The 20,348-nt window shown below is 39.4% G+C and overlaps 1 protein-coding gene across 2 annotated transcripts in view; it reads left to right on the top strand.

The window, feature by feature from the left end:
• The window catches only part of usp24 (ubiquitin specific peptidase 24), a 230,396-nt gene extending 215,999 nt beyond the window's left edge, over positions 1 to 14,397 (top strand). For both annotated transcript variants that reach the window (XM_070886744.1, XM_070886743.1), the window contains 4 exons: positions 3,270 to 3,345; positions 3,845 to 3,931; positions 5,028 to 5,138; positions 6,164 to 14,397. In XM_070886744.1, the coding sequence (XP_070742845.1) occupies positions 3,270 to 3,345; positions 3,845 to 3,931; positions 5,028 to 5,138; positions 6,164 to 6,226 (337 nt within the window). In that variant the 3' untranslated portion in view covers positions 6,227 to 14,397. The remainder of the gene's footprint in view (positions 1 to 3,269; positions 3,346 to 3,844; positions 3,932 to 5,027; positions 5,139 to 6,163) is intronic.
• Positions 14,398 to 20,348: the final 5,951 nt, after the last annotated feature.

The raw sequence follows: 20,348 nt of genomic DNA, 5'->3' as shown, positions 1-20,348 counted from the left end.
CCTTCACCGCCTGCTGTACCTGCATGCCAACTTTCAATCACTGATGTACCATGACACCCAGGTCTCATTGCACCTCCCCTTTTCCTAATCTGTCACCATTCAGATAATCTGCCTTCCTGTTTTTGCCACAAAAGTGGATGACCTCACATTTATCCACATTATACTGCATCTGCCATGCATTTGCCCACTCACCTAACCTGTACAAGTCACCCTGCAGCCTCTTGGCATCCTCTTCACAGCTCACAATGCCACCCAGCTTAGTGTCAACTGCAAACTTGGAGATAATACATTCAATTCCTTCGTCTAAATCATTCATGTATATTGTAAATAGCTGGGGTCCCAGTACTGAACCTTGCAGTACCCTGCCATTCTGAAAAGGACCCATTTATTCCTATCTTTGCTTCCTGTCTGCCAACCAGTTCTGTAGTGTCAATACACTACCCCCAATACTATGTGCTTTAATTTTACACACTAATCTCTTGTGTGGGACCTTGTCAAAAGCCTTTTGAAAGTCCAAATACACCACATCCACTGGTTCTCCCTTGTCCACTCTACAAGTTACATCCTCAAAAAAATTCTAGAAGATTTGTCAAGCATGATTTCCCTTTCATAAATCCATGCTGACTTGGGTCGATCCTGTCACTGCTTTCCAAATGTGTTGCTATTATGTCTTTAATAATTGATTCCAACATTTTCCCCACTACCGATGTCAGGCTAACTGGTCTATAATTCCCTGCTTTCTCTCTCCCTTTTTTTTAAAAAGTGGTGTTACATTAGCTACCTTCCAATCCATAGTACCTAATGAGAAGAAAACTGCTTTCAATGGCATTATTGGTTAGTGAAATAGCAAGTAGGTCACTTGCAGCACATTTCTACCTTACTCCCATAAACTAAAGTGTTATTTGCCAAACTGGTAGCAGCTTTGTCCTGATTTCCTAGTATTGAGCAGTCTATTAATAGCACTGATGTTAGGCCTGGAGTTTCCTCCATGTTTGCATCCAGGGAGAAGTGTAACCTGAGCACAGACCAATTGCATGGCTTAAAGGGTTGTGGAATTTTGGGCGGAAGTGAGTTACAGGTGTAACTACATTATGCTCACGTCTCCTTGATCTTTTACTTCCGTCCATCAAACCCTTCGCCCAATCAAATCTCTGCCCACACAACTGGCCACAACCCAAATCTCAAATGTGTGTATCCTCCAATTGTGCTTGTTTGGGACGACCAGATTTTCAAGCACAACGGGAAAAATTATTCTTGTGTTTAATTGCAATTATTTGACTTTTTAAAAAATTATCCTTACTGAGATCTGCTATGTATTTATGTCGCCACGCCGAATGCTGGGTCAGGCCCCGACCTGCTGATGACCCTTGCAAGGACCATCAGCAGGTAAGGGCCTTCAAAGGAGGAGCAGAGTGGCGGCATATCACTTCAATGTACAGTTCAGGAGGGCGACTGGATTGGACGTCAGCACGGTCCAGGTCGATGATTGGAGCGTGGGCAGGTACAGCAGGAGCGGTGAGGTTGGTGCGCACTATGTGCGCCCGAGGTCCGTGCAGCAAAGCTGGTCTCCAGTCGTCTTGGTTAATCCTTGCCACTGGACCAAGACCTAGCTCTGCCAATCCCGTGTGGTGGCTGGTGTGCAACGGCCACCACACATTAAAAAAAATCCACGCACAGGCATCTTCCACCCTCCAGGATATAGTTCGGGACCTGGAATATTAGGACCTTCATTGAAACACCTGTGAACTCATCCCTTTTTGGCGTGGAAGCAAGTCATCCTCGATACGAGGGACCGCCTATGATGATGCTGATGTTGATGAGTTTCTGTTTCTTTGAATGGATTTTTATGGCATATGTACAAGTCACTTAAATTCCAAAGCTTCCCTGATTATAGGTTCCAAAATATGCTGTGCCTGATGTGCATATGCATTAAATGATTTGAATATTACATTTTCATACTTAAAGAAATATATGGTCTGGGTTTTATGCTTTTGTTGGGCTTTGATTGTTTACACTGATTTCTTCCCATTTACGCTCATTTTAAGTTCTGGCATAATGCTAATGAGATTAGGAGGATATTGGGGCGCAAATTGACATCCGCAAAATGGGTGCAACATTGGGTGCATTTTCAGATCTAACTTCTGGGTTGTTCCTTCGGAGTAACTTCCAGGTTATGATATCAAGTGAAAGGCCTGATGGTCTCAATTAAGTAATTGATCTGGGAACAATTGAGATACAAAAGTAAAATATTGCAGATGCTGGAAATCTGAAATAAAAATGTAAAATGCTGGAAACACTCAGCAGGTCAGGCAACATCTACGGCGAGAGAAAGAGTTAAGTTTCAGGTTGATCGACCTGAAATAATAACCCTGTTTCTTTCACCACAGATGCTGCCTGACCTGCTGGTGTTTCTGCCATTTTCTGTTTTTATATTGGTAGTTCAGATATGTTGATTCATTCACTAACTTTACTTCAGGAACTTGGACCTCCAAAAATTGTTTTGGTGATTTTAATTCAACTATTAAGTGAAAATATTTATTCAAATGAAGGCGATCCATTCTGAAAAATAGAACTTTTTTCACCAGTGTGCGATCCTTCATCGGAGACTAGAACTAGAGGACATGATCTTAGAATAAGGGGCTGCCCATTTAAAACGGATGAGAAATTTCTTCTCTGAGTTGTAAATCTGTGGAATTCGCTGCCTCTGAGAGCTGTTGAATAAATTTTAAGACAGAAATAAACAGTTTCTTAAACAATAAGGGGTTATGGGGAGTGGACGGGGAAGTGGAGCTGAGTCCATAATCAGATCAGCCATGATCTTATTGAATGGCGGAGCAGGCTCGAGGGGCCGTATGGTCTACTCCTGCTCCTATTTCTTATGTTACGTTTATGAAGAACAGTAGCTAATAGCAGGATTGCTCTCTGCACTGGTCAAACAATGTGCTTTGATCAAAATATCCTATTTGCACTGCCATTTCCATTCCCCTCACCAGCTGTTGTTCCTTCTCCTCTGAGTGGGATTCTCTTAAGCGCTAAGTTTTATGCTGTAAGTTTTCAGCCACTGAAAACTGGAATGAGAGTTCTTCACCCATGCCAGAGGGGGCTTGAGCCACCTTTCTGCTAGATTCAGGTTTAAACTTGGGTCCCATAGTGCAACATGCATCATCTTGTTTGGCTATCCAGATTTTTTTTTAATCTTTCCTCCTTCTTACTCTTTCCAACTTCCAAACAATGTGAAAGTAATAAGCATTTACTTCCTCTTTCAATAGATGTACAGCTGCTAAGGATTACTTTCGGGAACATCCTCATCACTGGAGCTGGGCTGTGCAGTGGTTACAGAAGAAGGTACGGGCTGGCAGCAATGTAATTATCCCCTTTGAGACCACTTGTAACCTACCAACGCTTTTTCAAACTCTCTATAAAACTCATTTTGTGGCCACACCGGTGTGGAGCAGATTGTGTGAACCATACTTAACTGCAAAACTGGCTTTGAAGCTACAATTTATTTTCAATTTATAATACCTCTGCAAAAAAAAAGATCTGTAACATTCAGGTCTTTATTTTGAAGAGAGCACACTTTACTGTAAAGTGTGCTCTCTTCAAAATCCAAATGTTCCAGTGAGATCAGAGAGTCACCTGACTCTTCAAAGCTGTTGGCCTAAGATCTGATGAGTTTCTTAAATTCTTCGCTGCGTTACATGTTGGAGCACCTTGAAATAGTGAAGCATTTCTTAAAGGCACATGTCATCTCTGTTGGAGGTAGTCTTGTACCCTGAGACTAATGCAGTTTGTGTGTTCTATAGTTGAACTGCCTATTTTTTTCTGTCTGATTCCCTCCATTTAGATGTCTGAGCATTACTGGACCCCACAGAGCAACATATCAAACGAAACTTCAACAGCAAAGACATTTCAGCGCACAATTTCAGCACAGGTATTTCAGCTACTTCATCCTCCTTATAGCAACGACTATGATAAGCAACAGAAAACAGATTAGTCTATGATGGAAATTTCTTTGGTTCTGCCCTACTATCAGAAGGAGAAGTGGTGGTACTCCGATAAAAAGCAATGATGTGAATAATCTCTCTTTCGTCCCTTGACTTTTGACTAGAGAAATATTTTTTAGGAAAAATACCACAAAACAAACAAGTCAAAATTATTTATCATGGCTCTGATTTCAGTCATTGGTCTAGACACTACTCACAAAAGGAAGAACTTATACTTAAATAGTACTTTTCAAGTCCTCGGGACATCCTAAAACTTCACATTTGATTCTTTTTGGAGATTATGGAGGCAAACATGATGGCCAATTTATGAACAACAAGGTCTCTCAAAACAATCAAATAAATCTGATTTGATGATGTTGATTTGAGGGCTAACTGTTAGTCAGGAGAACTGCTTTGTGCCCCTTTGAATAGCACCATGGGATCTTTTGCATCCGTCTGAACAGGTAGATGGAACCTTCATTTAACACCTCTTCTGACAATGTAGCACTCCCTCAGTACTGCACTGAAATGTCAGATGTTGAAGTCCTGGTGGGGGGGGTGGCTTGAACTCATAACTATCTGGCTGAAAGGTAAATATCCTACCACCGGACCAAACTAATTTTTAAAGTATTATTTTGATTTTTCTCTTCCACCTTTGCAATGTTCTAAGCTTACTATCTCCATCTGAGGAAATGGATGCTCTGCTCCCAGGCTTTAAAACAACTTGAATCGAACTGTTGAGATGTGGGGAGTCGACCACGGTGGCTTTTCTCTTTGTACGACAGGAACTGGCCTCCACTCTACCTTTCTTGATTATTTGAATGAGTATAGAAAATCACTGAAGTGGGTAGGATTTGGGCAGGTATCCAAGTCATGCTACATGGCATACAAAACTGCCTTCTCTCATTACTTCCTTTGTATTTCTTCAGATTAATATTCAGTCTTAACCAAAAACATATTTTTATTCTAAGACAGTGTGAAAAATGTAAAGTTAAATGTCACAAGTTAAGAGATGTAACCCTAAGAGTACCTACTTTACTGCAGGACACATTAGCCTATGCTACAGCCCTTTTAAATGAGAAGGAACAATCTGGGAGCAGTAATGGGTCAGAAGGCAGCCCTGCTACAGAGAATGGAGATAGAACTCTCCGACAGGTAAGAAAGACTCCTTACTGAGAGATTAGATGTTAGATTGTCGCATTAGATTTGTGTTGTGCAATTAAATTGTAGCAAAAAAGCTCTAACAGATAACTAAATATGGCAAGTATACAAAACTGGTCATCCAATTCGACACAACAGAATAGTGAAAATACAAATACTGAAAACCAAAATGTCATTAGTTCTAGGTATTTTTTAACCTGAAGAACTTCTCTACAAATCTTAATTTTTAAAAATCTTACTTAATTGTGGTGTTGGAATATTGGAAAACTAAACTATAGCAATCTACCAAATAAAAATGTATTTGAAACGGAAATGCACTCCTGTTAAATCAAGGCTGCCATTTTAACGTGAGCTGGTGAGGTATGTTGCTTATGACCAGCAAACCCCCCGCCCACCACACTTTCAGAGGCACTATGTGGTGCGATTGTGGATACAGTAGATTCATTAATTCTGTCTGTCTCAGAAGAAGGACTTGCTGGCATATGGGTAAAAAGTTAACGATTCAAATTGATACCTTTGTGGGGATTGTATTTGCATAATGAAGAGGTACTTGTGCATGAGAGATGAAAAGGGTTCAATAGTTTCTTCCAAAAGTAAAATGAACACATTTCCTCCTCATTCATTTACAATTAGAGTTCTGTCATCACATGAGGGAGTCCCCACAGAGTACAAAATGTAAAGCTTCAGTGCAAGGGGCATGTAGAAGAGAAAGAAAGGTTAATACGTTGGGCCAGGCCCCCCTTCATAACACTGTTAACCTATCTTTCTTTCTTCAAATACTGACTGACTTGCTTTACATTTCCAGTATTTTATGTGTTTTTCTCAAATTAAAATAGAGTGTATTGGAACAGATGTGTGAGAAGCTAACACTTGCACTAGCACTTAGAGTTGATGTACTCAATGGAAAAAGGCATATATTCCAGGTTACATTTTCCCTCATCGCTCTTGTATGTTCTAAGCTGTCTTTAAGGTAATGTGCTTGTTGCTCTAACATGTTTCCTTCATTGTTTCAAACTAAGGGCTCAGAGTCTCCCATGATGCTTGGTGAATCTAAAAGTGACCTTGACGACATGGATCCATAAAGATGACTGGAACGGCCATTGGACACAGAAAATCATCTTTGCGTGGTGTCAGTTAACCTTTTTAACGCTGAAGGACTGGGCGCCATACCAGATGGCTTTAGGCACCAAATCGATTTGGGGAAGGTGTGCAAACTCCCAGGTTGCAGACAGCAGGCCTTTATGAACTGTTGTGAAGCAAATCTTGCTGACAGTTGAAGCCCAAGACTTGATGCAAGTGTCTCTCCTGTTGTTTGAAGATTTTGTATGGAAAAGGATAACTAGTGGTTGTGCTTGTGAATATACAAAAACAAATTTTTATCTAATGCTTTCAGTAGTAACTACGGAGGATTTGATTAAGGTTTTAGTACAATCTTGGGGAGAGGAGAGCTCATTGATTCGTGTATAATAGTTCCCAGAGTTTGGATTTTTCAGAGTAACAAAATCCTGTGTGGTATTACATTATATAGATTTAATTTTATTTGTATAATAGAACATCTGGTAATTCTGTTCACTATAGGTCGCAACAATTGTGTCTTGGAATATTTAGAAGGTCCCAGGTGTTTTTTGCAAAGAGGAGTTTAGGTTTACAGGAATGTACTGACTTAATACAAGGGTGCATTCATTGTGTAACCTTAATTAATAGCAACCTGGCACTTTATTAAATATTAGATGAATCCTTTAATAAAGGCAACACTTTCTTTTTCTTTTTAAATCCATTTGACCGGCAGCCATTTTCCAATGAGGTTGATAAGAATGTATATTTTGTTGTGAGGAACTCAAAGTCCAATCTTTATGGGCATTTATACCACAGGTGATAGATTTTTAGTTGGTGATATTAACTGATATTTCACTATCCATACTGTCTTTAAGGTCACAATAACTATTCTGGTCACATCATAAAGTACTTTATCTGCTTTCAGTATTTAAAATAGTCATAATTTGGTTTAAAATCACTTTTTGGACACCCATATGATATAAATAGAATATGTAATGGGCAAGTGTGTAATATTTTACTGAAGTTCACCCACACTAATAAATTCATGACATTGTCATTTGTAGTTTTGAGGTTACCCTGACGAGTTTTGGGAGAAGGGTGTATCTGCACACAGATCATTGGATAATTGGTTATAAGTACATGGCAGTAATCTAATCGGTGAGTTTAGACAACATAAATTAAATTGAGCAGTTTATAACCATGACTTGGTCCGAACCAATAGAAAACTGAAATAGCTCATATCCTTTTTCTAGGCCTTTTTTTTTGTTTTTTGAGGGTGAGAAGCCTTTAAAGTATTTATATTTATCTATCTCCCATTTGGCATAACATCTGCAGCTAAATAGGTGGATGACCTGCTCCCAGGCCACTCCTCATAATGCTGCGAACCCAGCTATTGGAAGCTGTGCAGACTGGCCTGGCTGATGCTTTCCTCCTTCTCTTAGCCTTACTTTGCACCTTCCCGTGGTGGCACAGGTGAGCTGAGCTCACGCTATGGGGAATTTCTGGCACAGACACACGTGGCACTCTGGTGTAGAAAGCTGGTGCTGCGAACTCCTGCACTGTACCAGAGTATTATTTATTAGAATGTATTTATACTTTTACAGGTCTCCAGTATGGTGGATGCTGATTTCCAGTATGTCCCATGTTATGCATATGGTGACATCCACACTAAACAGTTATCAATTGTGATTTATTGATTTCAAGTTTTATTGAGTAATTACTATCAACCATTTATTAGACATAATACAACCAGTTATATAATCGGTATTGTGCACTTGTCCATTACATAATTGTCTATGTGGTGGGACCAGCCATATTGTCAGTGTTAGTTATATGGGTTTGGGAAGAGTGGGAGAAAAACAAATCATTTAATGTCAATACAACATTTGCAGTAATCTGTAGAATGTCTTTGAGCAAATCGTTACATAAGAAACTTGCCGTAAATTGACAAATTAACAAAAGAAACGTAAATTAAATCATTCTTAGTATGATGGACTTCTGATAAACTACAATGGGAAATGTTGAATTTTGTGAAGTTATTAATTTCTTCTTTGGCTTCTAATTGGTTATTGATACCAGAGTTTTTAAAAAAAATGTTTAGTGTTTAAATCTACATTTACCATGTGTTGACCCATAAAGGTTTGACCAAGAGATTCTCAGCAGTTTCTAACCCAGGGAAGAATGTTGTCTCTTAAGTTAGTAACCCCAGTGGAGATTGAGTTGATTTATTTATTAAAAAAAAATCCTGGATCTGCTTTTTAATAATTCATAAACTTGTGTAGGAAGGGACATCAAAGTGCATTATGATCTTGTGATTCTGAAAAGAATATTAAAATTCCCAGTCCCAATCAGTCTGAAACCAAACAGCCACTTGCTGCCACCTAATTAATATTGATAACCACTTTAAGAAATAAAAGGATTCAGTTTGCAACTAAGGTTTTTTTTAAAACACAGTCCATTCGCAGTATTGTGTGAAAACATTTATTCAGTTGTAACTCAAAAAAAAAAGCATCCTGTCCAATAAAACATTTGGTCGATGACGTAGTAAATCAGAATATTCAGACCTTTTCAACTTTTAAAATGTAATTATAATTATTGTCACATGCAAAGAAAATTGTCAGTCTTACCGGGCACAATGTTAACTACAGAGCATTTTTAGTGAGGTTTTGCCACTCTCTTTCCCCTCCCCCTCCTCCTTCTTTTTCCATTCTGTTAATCTTGCAGCACCTCACATCATCCCCACCTGAAAGGGTAAGTGCTCACCTCCCAGGCGCAAAGCTGTAACAGTAATTTAAAAAATATATAAATTTAAATTAGCTGTTGAAACACTGCTACAATTATTATTACAATGCTAGGGCATCTGAAGATTGTAACATCACTGACCACTCTACCCTCCCGCACGTTGATTCAGGCGATCAGAATTGTTTTAATTTTTTCAACTCCAGGATGGTGACCAGTGTAGGCTCATTAAGATGATTCCTCACCAAACAGATTTTACTTGTGAGAAATTGGATTTGGGGCTATGAATTTGGCTATGAGTGGATCCAGGAGTGAGCAGCTGGACTGGGGTTGCTACTTAAGCAAATTTTTTTTATTTTTTTATTAGAATAATATTACATTGTAAATTGCTTTAATCCCTTCACCGGCCTGTGGAGAATGTGGAATAGGTCATATAGTAAGGCACTATTTCCTGGCTGGGTTTTAAAGTTGTTTGTATAATGTTTAAAATGAGCTTCTGTTTCTTTTTTTTTTAAAGTGCAGTTTGTTTTGTTAAAATGTATGTTGAACGCCTTTTTTTAATCAAAATGGTCGTTTCCGTTAAATCTTGGACTGCTATTGGCTAGCTTCTACTCTATTCAAATTAATTTTTGGATTATAAGCAAGCTACGGTTAGTTTAAACGCCCGACCAATGTGAACCTTTATGTTAATTGCAAACAAAGATGAAGGTAGCAGAATAAACCTAAATACAAGTGCATCATCCTGGAGGCATTTTATTCTGACCTACATTTAGGTTTATGCCGGTGAAAGGGTTAAGAACATTTTTGGGTTTTTTTTCCAGTGTAGTTGGAAATTTTTGGAATTCTGAATGCTTATTTGTGGATTGACTGCAGCATCACTTCTCATTACTGAATTGCAGGCTGAATATTCAATCTGCCAAAATGCTACCATAGAATGATCCAGTTAGGATGATGTAAATTACCTTCCGGGAATCACTGGAAACCAGTGAGATTGCATGGGCTGAATTGTGTAAGTGGAGTGACTGTGTGGTGAGTGAGATACACACAAGTCACAACTGCTGTCAGCATCCCACAGTCACCTTTTATAGCTTCCATTTTGTGCCAATTTATGATTTTCTTTTTGGGGGGGGCGGGGGGTTGCAGGAGATTGTTTGTTTTTTTATTTGTCCTTGTGTGGGGGTTTTTGTTGCCAATATTTCAATAAATAGGCCTTTGATCTGCCTTACTGTACAATCACAGTATACCAAGAGTCTCGCATCTTGGGGGTAGGGTTTTCATCAGATGACATTGTCCGCTCTGGACCACAAAGCCAAAGGCACAGATGGCCACAAGTGCCTTTTTTTATTATTTTTGCTGGATCTCAAAATGAAGCTTTGGCACAACAAAAGCCACCAGGTAGTGACAGTCGTCATTGGTTAGGTTCTAGCCTGGCTCTCTTTTTTTAAATGTTCATCAACAGTATACCTGGAGGAGCTGCACAGTGGCATTACTTGCAAATCCCCAACATCCACTTCAATAATCCTACTGCCACAGAGCAGAAATGTTGAAAATTGCACGCTTATCAGAGCTAACAAGTTAAAATTATTTTGCAGTATGTGCTTCAAATTAATAAATCAATGGTGATGGGGCAGATACCAGATATATTCTGCTATAATTTGACCATTTATCGCTAAAGCGGGCTAAATGCGAGATTAGTTAGAAGTTACTAAATGTTCTCATGCCTGCTTATTTTTCTTTTTTCGAGCTTATTAAAGTAAGGGATGTTCTTGCTGGGAAACAATTTGTCTACTTTTAGTATGCAATATCACCATTAGGCACACTCATGTCAGGTAGCATACGCCAGATGCAGAGTTAAGATCCTTCTGCTTTGCCCCAAACTATGTGCCTTATCCCCAGTCTCGGTAAAGCACCTCTTACAGCACCAGTATGACATTTCCAGTTTCCACATCAAGCTTGCCAATTAAAGCCAAATTATGAGCAACTCTTGCAGCAAACAAGGAGGGAAAATTTTTAATCTCATGAATTAGAACTGAATCCAGGTCACAGGTGAACAGTGTTTTAACGTTACTCAGTCCTAGGCATGGTATTTTTTGTTAGGTACTCACGACACTGGATTTTGGGTAGTTTAACCCAATAAGTAGGTTCCAACAGCAATCTTTTTTCCCCCTTCCCTTGAAATTTATTTTGTTCCTTCCCATTGCTTCATGCCCGTGAGCTCAGCAAAGTTACCTACCACCAGACTTCCTCATAATATTACTCTTTGAAGTAGCCACTAGGAAATAAACAAGACTGGTAGAAATTTGTTCCCTCTCTTGTTGGAGGGATTCCCGAGTTCAATTCTTGCAATGTTCCTTTTGCTCCATCTCCGAATACCATGCCCAAGCCTGTGAAGTTGTATTTTGGGTAGAGGTGCCAAGTTGGGCTACAATTACAGTAGCTGTACTTAATAATGTAGTCTAGATTCGAATAGTCTGAACTCTGTAGCCCATTCTCTTTAGACATTTCTAGCTCTGTTTTAATGTTGGTTTGTATATTTCTTTTCCAAAATCAGCCAACAAAAACTAACTGAACAAATGTAATATGTAGCACTTTTTTGTCAACCAATTTAATGTTTTCCTATATCTAATATATAGATATATATCTATATATCAACTTTTCTGTAATGCATTGTCAAAATAATTTTGGTAATATTGCTTAAACCAAACTAAGCTAACACATTAAAGGAATCAACCACCAGAACAGACTAACTTATTACTGAAGGGTAGACGTCACAATGTGAAGTTCTTCCCCCTTAGATTCCAACACAGAAAGGTGGTGTTTATTTTTTTTATTCTCCGAAAGGATATTTGCTCCAGTTCAAAGCAGCCATAATGTAGACCTGCTTGGATTTCTCCAGTAGGTCTGCTTGCCATTAGATAAGCAACAGATGGGAGTTTCCTCATTTGTGAATGTTAGAATTTGAAAAGGGAGTCTCCAATCAAAAGGATGCTGATTCCTGCTCACCTCCAATGCCGGACAGCTGTGGGTTGAGCTGCGAATACGTCATCCAATTGGGTCTTATCCAGCTGAGATCAATTATGACGGGTCTCAGCAAAGCTATAGAACAAATCTTAGAGAAGATAAATTAAATAACCTATCTGGGCAATACACAAAATATTCAAACACATAAAAACATGAGGTTGGTCTGTCATCAAAAACAAATGCCACACTTCTGTTCCCACTTATCCCAATTGATGCAGATATCTAATAGGCACAGAAAGGAAGGGTTAGAATGAGATTTGGGGGATCTTGCAGTAAAGTAATAAGGGTTGTGATGCTGGTATGCCAAGATCAACACTTGGCTGCTTTTCTGTTAGGGAAGATGATCCTTTGTATCTTACCAACTCCCATGGAAATTGGATTTATTTTCCAGCCCTGAAAAGCTCCTCTCCAATTGATTGAAAATGGCTCCGAAAAAGAATATAGTTGCAGCGTTTAACCCTTTGAGTACTGGACTTTTAAATTGTGTTATGTTTTTCATGTTGGTGTCTGCAAACCAAACCTCGTTAATTTTTACATCACGCATAGACGATGTTTTCTTTTATACCCTCAAAGCACTCCTCCTCTTCCCCATCCCCTTCTGTAGGCCACAAGATTGTAAGTATTCCTTTCTAACCTGCTTCCAGTTAATAGTTTCAGGAATTCAGTATGTTTTTTTTTATTCTAATATATTAAAACAATCCTGATGATTACTGTTGTACTGTCATTGTCAGGAAGATAAAGCGAAGAACTAGCTTTGAGGAAAATGAATGCTGTGACACAGTATTGTGACTTGCAGGAGTGTTGGGTTACCCCCTCACCTCAGCATGTGAATGTGATGCCATGTATGTAATATAAAGTAACACTTGAAATATGGATGGAACCATTGAGTTAATAATTGAGTGTGTTTTTGAAATAAATTTTAAAGTAAAATTGCTAGTCTTATTTTGATAGAAAGTTCTAAATAGTACTCAAAGGGTTATGTTGCCATACACCATTGATTGCAGTTGTGATCCCTTAACTAAAAGCAACCTTCCCTCATAAATGAATTCCCAGACGCTAGTCACCATCCCAGCTATTGGAAGATAAACTTGATCTTAATTCAGCATTGTAACTCACTAGCAAAATGGAAATTAAATCATATTTCCAAGCCACTTTCTTTTTGGGATGCAACTATGATGGGAAGGGGCAAATGGTGATGTGCTTGGTATAACATTCACTGTTGAAATGGTCATCAATCACAATTTGGTTATCTCCTGGATAGACAAAAGATGGACAAAATAGTGGATTCATGAAACTGAGAAAAGGTTGTGCTATGTGCAGCAGGTTTATTTTCTAGGTCCTACAGAGAGCCTTGAATAGCAGTGCTTACTGAATCTGTGTGTTTATTGGAAATCCTAGGTATAATAATCCTTTAACGGAAGACTCCCCATAGTTTTAATTTAATGGCCACTTAAAAATATTTTTGATTTTTTGAATACATTAATTAGCTGATGGCAATAACTTAAAAAAAAAAATTGTTACCATATTAATCATTTAAGAAAGTACGATAAGTATGTTGCAGTCTCTTGTTAAAGGAGAACTGTATTCCTCTGACAATTATCATTTTAAGATCTGTACGCTTCCCAGTGCCATTGCTTTTCCTTGTAGCTATATTTGCTGTTTGGGAGAAATCATTTATTGTTATCCAAAAAAAATCACATTTAGATTCCCATCATTGCAGGGGGAAACAGGTGTGCCATTTAAGATACAGTTCTCTTTCAGTGTTGAACCTCACTTGAGAAAATATCTTTCAGAAAGCTGAGCATTGCAGTATCTTCTTTGGATGTGATGTACTTCATTTGTATATTAGCCTTCAAAATATTTTGTGGAGAAAAAAAACAAATACTGGTCATTGTGAAGACCCCTTTGATTTATTTTTAAACTATGGTCAGTGTACACTCCCTCATGGCTGCCTCTCAGTAATGAGCTGATTGTGAAAGGTGTGTGTGGTGTTCTGCAGAATGTTTCTCTTTAAGCAGAGTGGAATATCCCCGTAGACTCTGAAATTGGCAGAGGAGGAGAAGAAAGAAAATCCAGTCCATGTGATGTAGATTGCACGTTTGACCAGTATCTGATGGATTATGGGTCTTGGTCCATAAAGAAGGAGACTCTTAAAGGCACACTGTTATTTGTGGATGAAAGCCTACGTGTTTTGTGGGGGGTGGGGGGAATTGAATTTGTTCTTTAACCTAAGAGGCAAAAAGTGCAACCAACAAGGCTTTGTCCTTTATTCTTAAATCAATACTATGCGAGACGCGTAATGGTGCATTGTCCATATGTGTTGGCAGTTAAGTTCTGTATTGCCCAGGGAATGTTTGTATGCTGTAATATCAATCTTCCTTTTTAAAAAGAAAAGGTATGGAAAGTAATTAATAAAATAAAATGATTTTAAAAAGTGGAGTGTCACCTTACGTACTGGCTTAATATACAAAGTTTCAAACAACAATGCTGAGACCCTATAAAACAGGTAATCCTGAAATTAAGATTACATGGCTCCTCTTAACCCAGATAAGAATCATAACTTTTGCTCTGTACATGTGCTCAGTGATGATCGTCACCCAACTTGACTTTAGAAAGTCCTATCAGTTATTTGTATTAAATGAAAAGACAAGCTTGGATAACTGACAAAACACTGTATTGCAAAATGGCTAACAATGCATTCTCAATTGTACTATTTTTCTCATTATACATAATATAAAGGTAAAAAGCCTTTCTAATTGTTCAATAGCTAATTCTTGGCCATCTCAGTCAGACTTCCTACTGTTGACTATCTGCAGAGCAGCCTCACGATTATCAAACATTATAGTTGCCAGCATCTGTTTGGGCAGCGTGGAAAGGGCGTTGTAGCTCGCAGCTCTTCTAAATTGGTGCTGCTTTCGTCTGGCTCTTTTAGACAACTTACTAGTGTCATCTGAAGAGGAATATTCCACTCGTGATGGAAAGTAAAGTGACAAAAGGAATCGCCGTTTAGTTGTCCACTCACCAATGCCTCAATTTAATACCATCCTAGTTTTTTTAATCCATTTGGCCTCGCTTCTCCCTATCTCTAACATCCTCCAGCCATATTTAAGCATTTTAAACAAACAAATTACCCTGCACATTATTTGGTCTCAGATTATGATTAACACCCCCCCCCCCCCCCCCCCAAAAAAAACAACTCTGGTCAACTAACTCAAGTCTCTCATGAATTTCCCCCCAATCCCTTTGTCCTACCATTAGTGGACTGTGCCCTCAGCTGCTTAGGGCCTATGCACTGGAATTCCCTCCATAAAATCTTCTGCCTCTTTACCTCCCTCTCCTTTCAGACCCTCCTCTGACCAAGCTTGGTCAGCCTTCCTGAAATCTCCTTTGGCTTGCTGTTCGTTGTTCCTTACACCTACATTAAAAGGACTATTTAAGTGCGAGTTGTTTATAGACATGCTTTTTTTTAAAAGAGCAAAGGCCAACTGCTTTGACACAGAAGAAAGAAGGAACTTATATTTATCTAGCACCTTTCACATCCTCAGGACATTCCAACAGTCATTTCTAGGACCTCTGTTTTTCTTAATATATGGATGTACAGGGCACAATTTCAAAATTTGCAGATGACATAAAACTTGGAAGTATAATGAACAGTGAGGCAAATAGTGATAGACTTCAAGAGGACATAGACAGGCTGATGCAATGGGCAGACACATGGCAGATTAAATTTAATGCAGAAAAGTGCAAAGTGATACATTTTGGTAGAAAGAATGAGAAGAGGAAATATAAACTAAAGGTGCAATCATAAAGGAAGTGCATGAACAGAGAGACCTAGTGGTATATGTGCAAAAATTGTTATGGATGGCAGGGCAGGTTGAGAAAGCATTTAAAAGCTTACAGGATCCTGGGCTTCATGAATAGAATATAAAAGCATAGATATTAAGATGAACCTGTATAAAACACTGATTCAGCCAAATTGGAGTAATATGTCCAGTTCTGGACATCACACTTTTAGGAAGGATGTGAAGGCCTTGGGGTGCAAAAAAGATTTACCAGAATGATTCCAGGGATGAGGGATTTCCGTTACGTGGATAGACTGGCGAAACTGGGGTCGTTCTCCTTGGAGCAGAGAAGATTAAGAGGAGATTTGATAATGGTGTTCAAAATCATGAGGCGTCGGGACAGTGTAGGTGGAAAAAAAATGTTCCCATTGGCAGAAGGGCTGAGAACCAGAGATCCCAGATTTAAGAACATAAGAAATAGGAGCAAGAGTAGGCCATTTGGCCCCTCGAGCCTGCTCTGCCTTTTAATAAGATCATGGCTGATCTGATCATGGACTCAGCTTTACTTCCTGCCCATTCCTCATAATCCTTTATTCCCTTGTTGCTCAAAAATATGTCTCTTTCCACCTTAAATATATTCAATGACCCAGCCTCCACAGCTCTGGGGCAGAGAATTCCACAGATTTACAACCCTCTGAAGAAATTCCTCCTCATCTCAGTTTTAAATAGGCGGCCCCTTACTCTGAAACTATGCCCCCGAGTTCTAGATTCCCCCATGAGTGGAAACATCCTCTCTACATCTACTGTGTCGAGCCACCTCATTATCTTATATGTTTCAATAAGATCACACCTCATTCTTCTGAACTCTAAGGAGTACAGTCCCAACCTGCTCAATCTTTCTTAAGTCAACCCCTTCATCTCTGGAATCAACCTAGTGAACCTTCTCTGAACTGCCTCCAATGCAAGTATATCCCTCCTTAAATAAGGAGACCAAAATTATACACAGTACTCCAGGTGTGGCCTCACCAATACCCTGTACAGTTGTAGCAGGACTTCTCTGCTTTTATACTCCATCCCCCTTGCAATAAAGGCCAACATTCCGTTTGCCTTCCTGATTACTTGCTGTACCTGCATACTAACTTTTTGTGTTTCATTCACAAGGACATCCAGGTCCCTCTGTACGGCAACATTTTTCTCCATTTAAAAATAATTTGCTTTTCTATTTTTTCTGCCAAAGGGATAACCTCACATTTTCTCACATTATACTCCATCTGGCAAATTTTTGTCCACTCACAACCTGTCTATATCCCTTTGCAGATTTTTTGTGTCCTCACAACTTGCTTTCCCACCCATCCTTGTATCCTCAGCAAACTTGGCTACATTACACTTGGTCACTTCATCCAAATCATTAATATAGATTGTAAATAGTTGAAGCCCCAGCACCAATCCCCTGTGGCACCCCACTAGTTACTGTTTGCCAACGGGAAAATGATCCATTTATTCTGACTGTTTTCTGTTAGTTAGCCAATCCTCTATCCATGCTAATATATTACCCCCAACCCCATGTACTTTTATCTTGTGCAGTAACCTTTTATGTGGCACCTTATTGAATGCCTTCTGGAAATCCAAATATACCACATCCACTGGTTCCCTCTCATCCACCCTGCTCATTACATCCCCAAAGAACTCCAGCAAATTTGTCAAACATGATTTCCCTTTCATAGAACCATGCTGACTTTGTTTGACTGAATTATGCTTTTCCAAATGCCCTGCTACTGCTTCCTTAATAATGGACTTCAGCATTTTCACAACAACATATGTTAGGCTAACTGGTCTACAGTTTCCTGCTTTCTGTCTGCCTCCTTTTTTAAATAGTGGCGTTACATTTGTGGTTTTCCAATCCAGGAAATTTTGGTAGGTTACAACCAATGCATCCACTATCTCTGCAGCCACTTCTTTTAAGACCCTAGGATGTAAGCCATCAGATCGAGGGGACTTGTCCATCTTTAGTCCCATTATTTTACTGAGTACTTCTTTAGTGACCCTCCCTATAGCCTCTTGATTATCCATTATTGGGATGTTTAGTGTCTTCTACCATGAAGACCGATACAAAATATTTGTTCGGAGTTTTTGCCATTTCCCTGCTCCCCATTATTAATTCACCAGTCTCGTCCTCTAAGGGACCAACATTTAACCTGAGCCACTCTCTTCCTTTTGATATACCTGTAGAAACTCTTACTATCTGTTTTTATATTTCTTGCTAATTTACTTTCATAATCTACCCCCTCATTTTTTTAGTTCTTTGCTGGTTTTTAAGTTTCCCAATCCTCTGGCCTCCCACTAATTTTGGCCACTTTGCAAGTCATTGTTTTCAATTTGATACCATCCCTTATTTCCTTAGTTAGCCACGAATAGTTATCCCTTCTCCTAGTCTTTCTTTCTCATTGGAATATATCTTTGTTGAAATATCTCCTTAAATGTCCACCACTGCTCATCAACCGTCTTGCACTTTAATCTATTTTCACAGTTCACTTTAGCCAACTCTGCCTTCATATCTTTGTAGTTTCCTTTATTTAAGCTTAGGATACTGGTTTGAGATCCAACTTTCTCACTCTCCAACTGAATTTGAAATTCAACCATGCTATGATCACTCTTTCCTAGAGGATCTTTTACTGGGAGATCATTTATTAATCCTGTCTCATATAATACCAGATCTAAGATAGCCTGCTCCCTGGATGGTTCCGCAACGTACTGTTCATGGAAACTATCCTGGATACACACTATGAACGCTTCCTCAAGGTTACCTTGGCCAATTTGATTTGTCCAATCAAGATGAAGATTTAAATAATTTAAGGTGATTGGCAGAAAAACCAAAGGCGACATAAGAAAAAACTTTGCGCAGCAAGTGGTTAGGATCTGGAATGCTCTGCCTGAAAGGGTGGTGGAGGCAGACTCAATCACAGCTTTCAAAAGGGAATTGGATAAGTACCTGAAAGAAAAGAAAATTGCAGGGCTTCGGGGGAAGGGTGGGGGAGTGGAACGAGCTGAGGTGCTCTTGCAGAGAGCCAGCACGGGCCAAATGTCGTCCATGCTGTCGCCATTCTATGATTCTATGCTTTACAGCCAATTAATTTACTTTTGGAGTGTAGTTACTATTGTGTAAGTAAACATTTTTGCAAATAGCAAGGTCTCAAACATCATAAGCAGTCCCTCAAAATTGAGGAAGACTTACTTCCACTCTAAAAATGACTGTACAGTCCAATATGGGAATTACAGTCTCTGTCCCACCTGTGACAGACCGTTGTTGAAGGAAAGGGTGGGTGGGGAGTCTGGTTTGCCGAACGCTCCTTCCACTGTCTGCACTTGGTTTCTGCATGCTCTCGGTGACGATACTCTAGGTGCTCAGCGCTCTCCCGGATGCTCTTCCTCCACTTAGGGAGGTATTTGACCAGGGTTTCCCAGCTGCCGGTGGGGATGGTGCACTTAATCAAGGAGGCTGCAAGGGCATATATCTGAGCCCACTGCCCATCCCCCAACCATGCCTGCTCACCTCCATCACTGAGCGTCGAACTTGTCTTCCAGATCGACCATCCTGCTGCCAAGTCTTTTACTCCCCACTGGACGTGGTTCACTCAGCTGCTTAACCCGATCCCCGATGGCATCGGTGAGCCTCCGACCAGTTTTGGGCCCTACCTTCTCCGCCCTCGCAAGGTCTCAAACAGCATTGAGATAAATGACCATTTAATCTGTTTTGATGTTGGTTGAGGAAGAAATGTCAGGTCAGAAGTGTTCCTATTTGGCGTGCCACAGATCTTTATGTCCAAATTTGGCCTCAGTTTAATGTCTCATCTGAATTATGCCACTTGTGACAGGACCGCATTCATTACTAAACTGAAATGTCAGCCTTGATTCTTAAGCCACAAAGACAAAGCACAATAGACTAGTATGGAAAAGAAGCTAAATTGCAGCAGTAAGCTTTTTGGAATAATAGATCCCTATGTTTAAAAGTTTTGAATCCTGTAATTAAGTACTTTGAGGTGGTCTATGTGAAGCAGAATGTCAAATTTTCCTTTTTTTAAATCATGAAATTTTACATATTGTGGAGTGTGATGTACAATTTCTCCCATGCAATACTTTCCCAACTTTTAAGGAGAGGTAAAATAGGTGATTCCATCGGTGGGGGGGGGGGAAATCTGATCGACGTTAAATGGTCACAGAGTACTGTCTAAAACCGAGAAGGATCTATGTGTTCGTATGCATTGTGCCATGTCCTAACACCGTGCACCTTTATGCTTGTGACAGTATATACAGTAAGTTGCCATTATCAGCCAGGTCATCAGAGGGACAGCTTGGAGCAAAGGCAGCTGCCTCTGCACGGGAGAATGAATATCTAAAAATGAGCTCATACTTTCAGGGAAGAAAAAAAAAGCTGAATGTTGAAAGCTTAAAACAATTTATTTCAAAATTTTAATCACATTATTACTGGACATAGAATTGTTTTATTCATTGTGCATACCTGCCACCTTGACGACCTGACTAACCGTGAAATATAGCGACGGCATGTGCATTTATCACATTAAGTACATCGGCAATGCATAAATAGTGT

Source organism: Pristiophorus japonicus, chromosome 8 (genome assembly GCF_044704955.1).
Source record: "Pristiophorus japonicus isolate sPriJap1 chromosome 8, sPriJap1.hap1, whole genome shotgun sequence".
NCBI classification, from domain to species: domain Eukaryota; kingdom Metazoa; phylum Chordata; class Chondrichthyes; family Pristiophoridae; genus Pristiophorus; species Pristiophorus japonicus.
The sequence above is the reverse complement of the archived record's forward strand: the minus strand, read 5'-3'. Positions and strand labels throughout refer to the sequence as shown.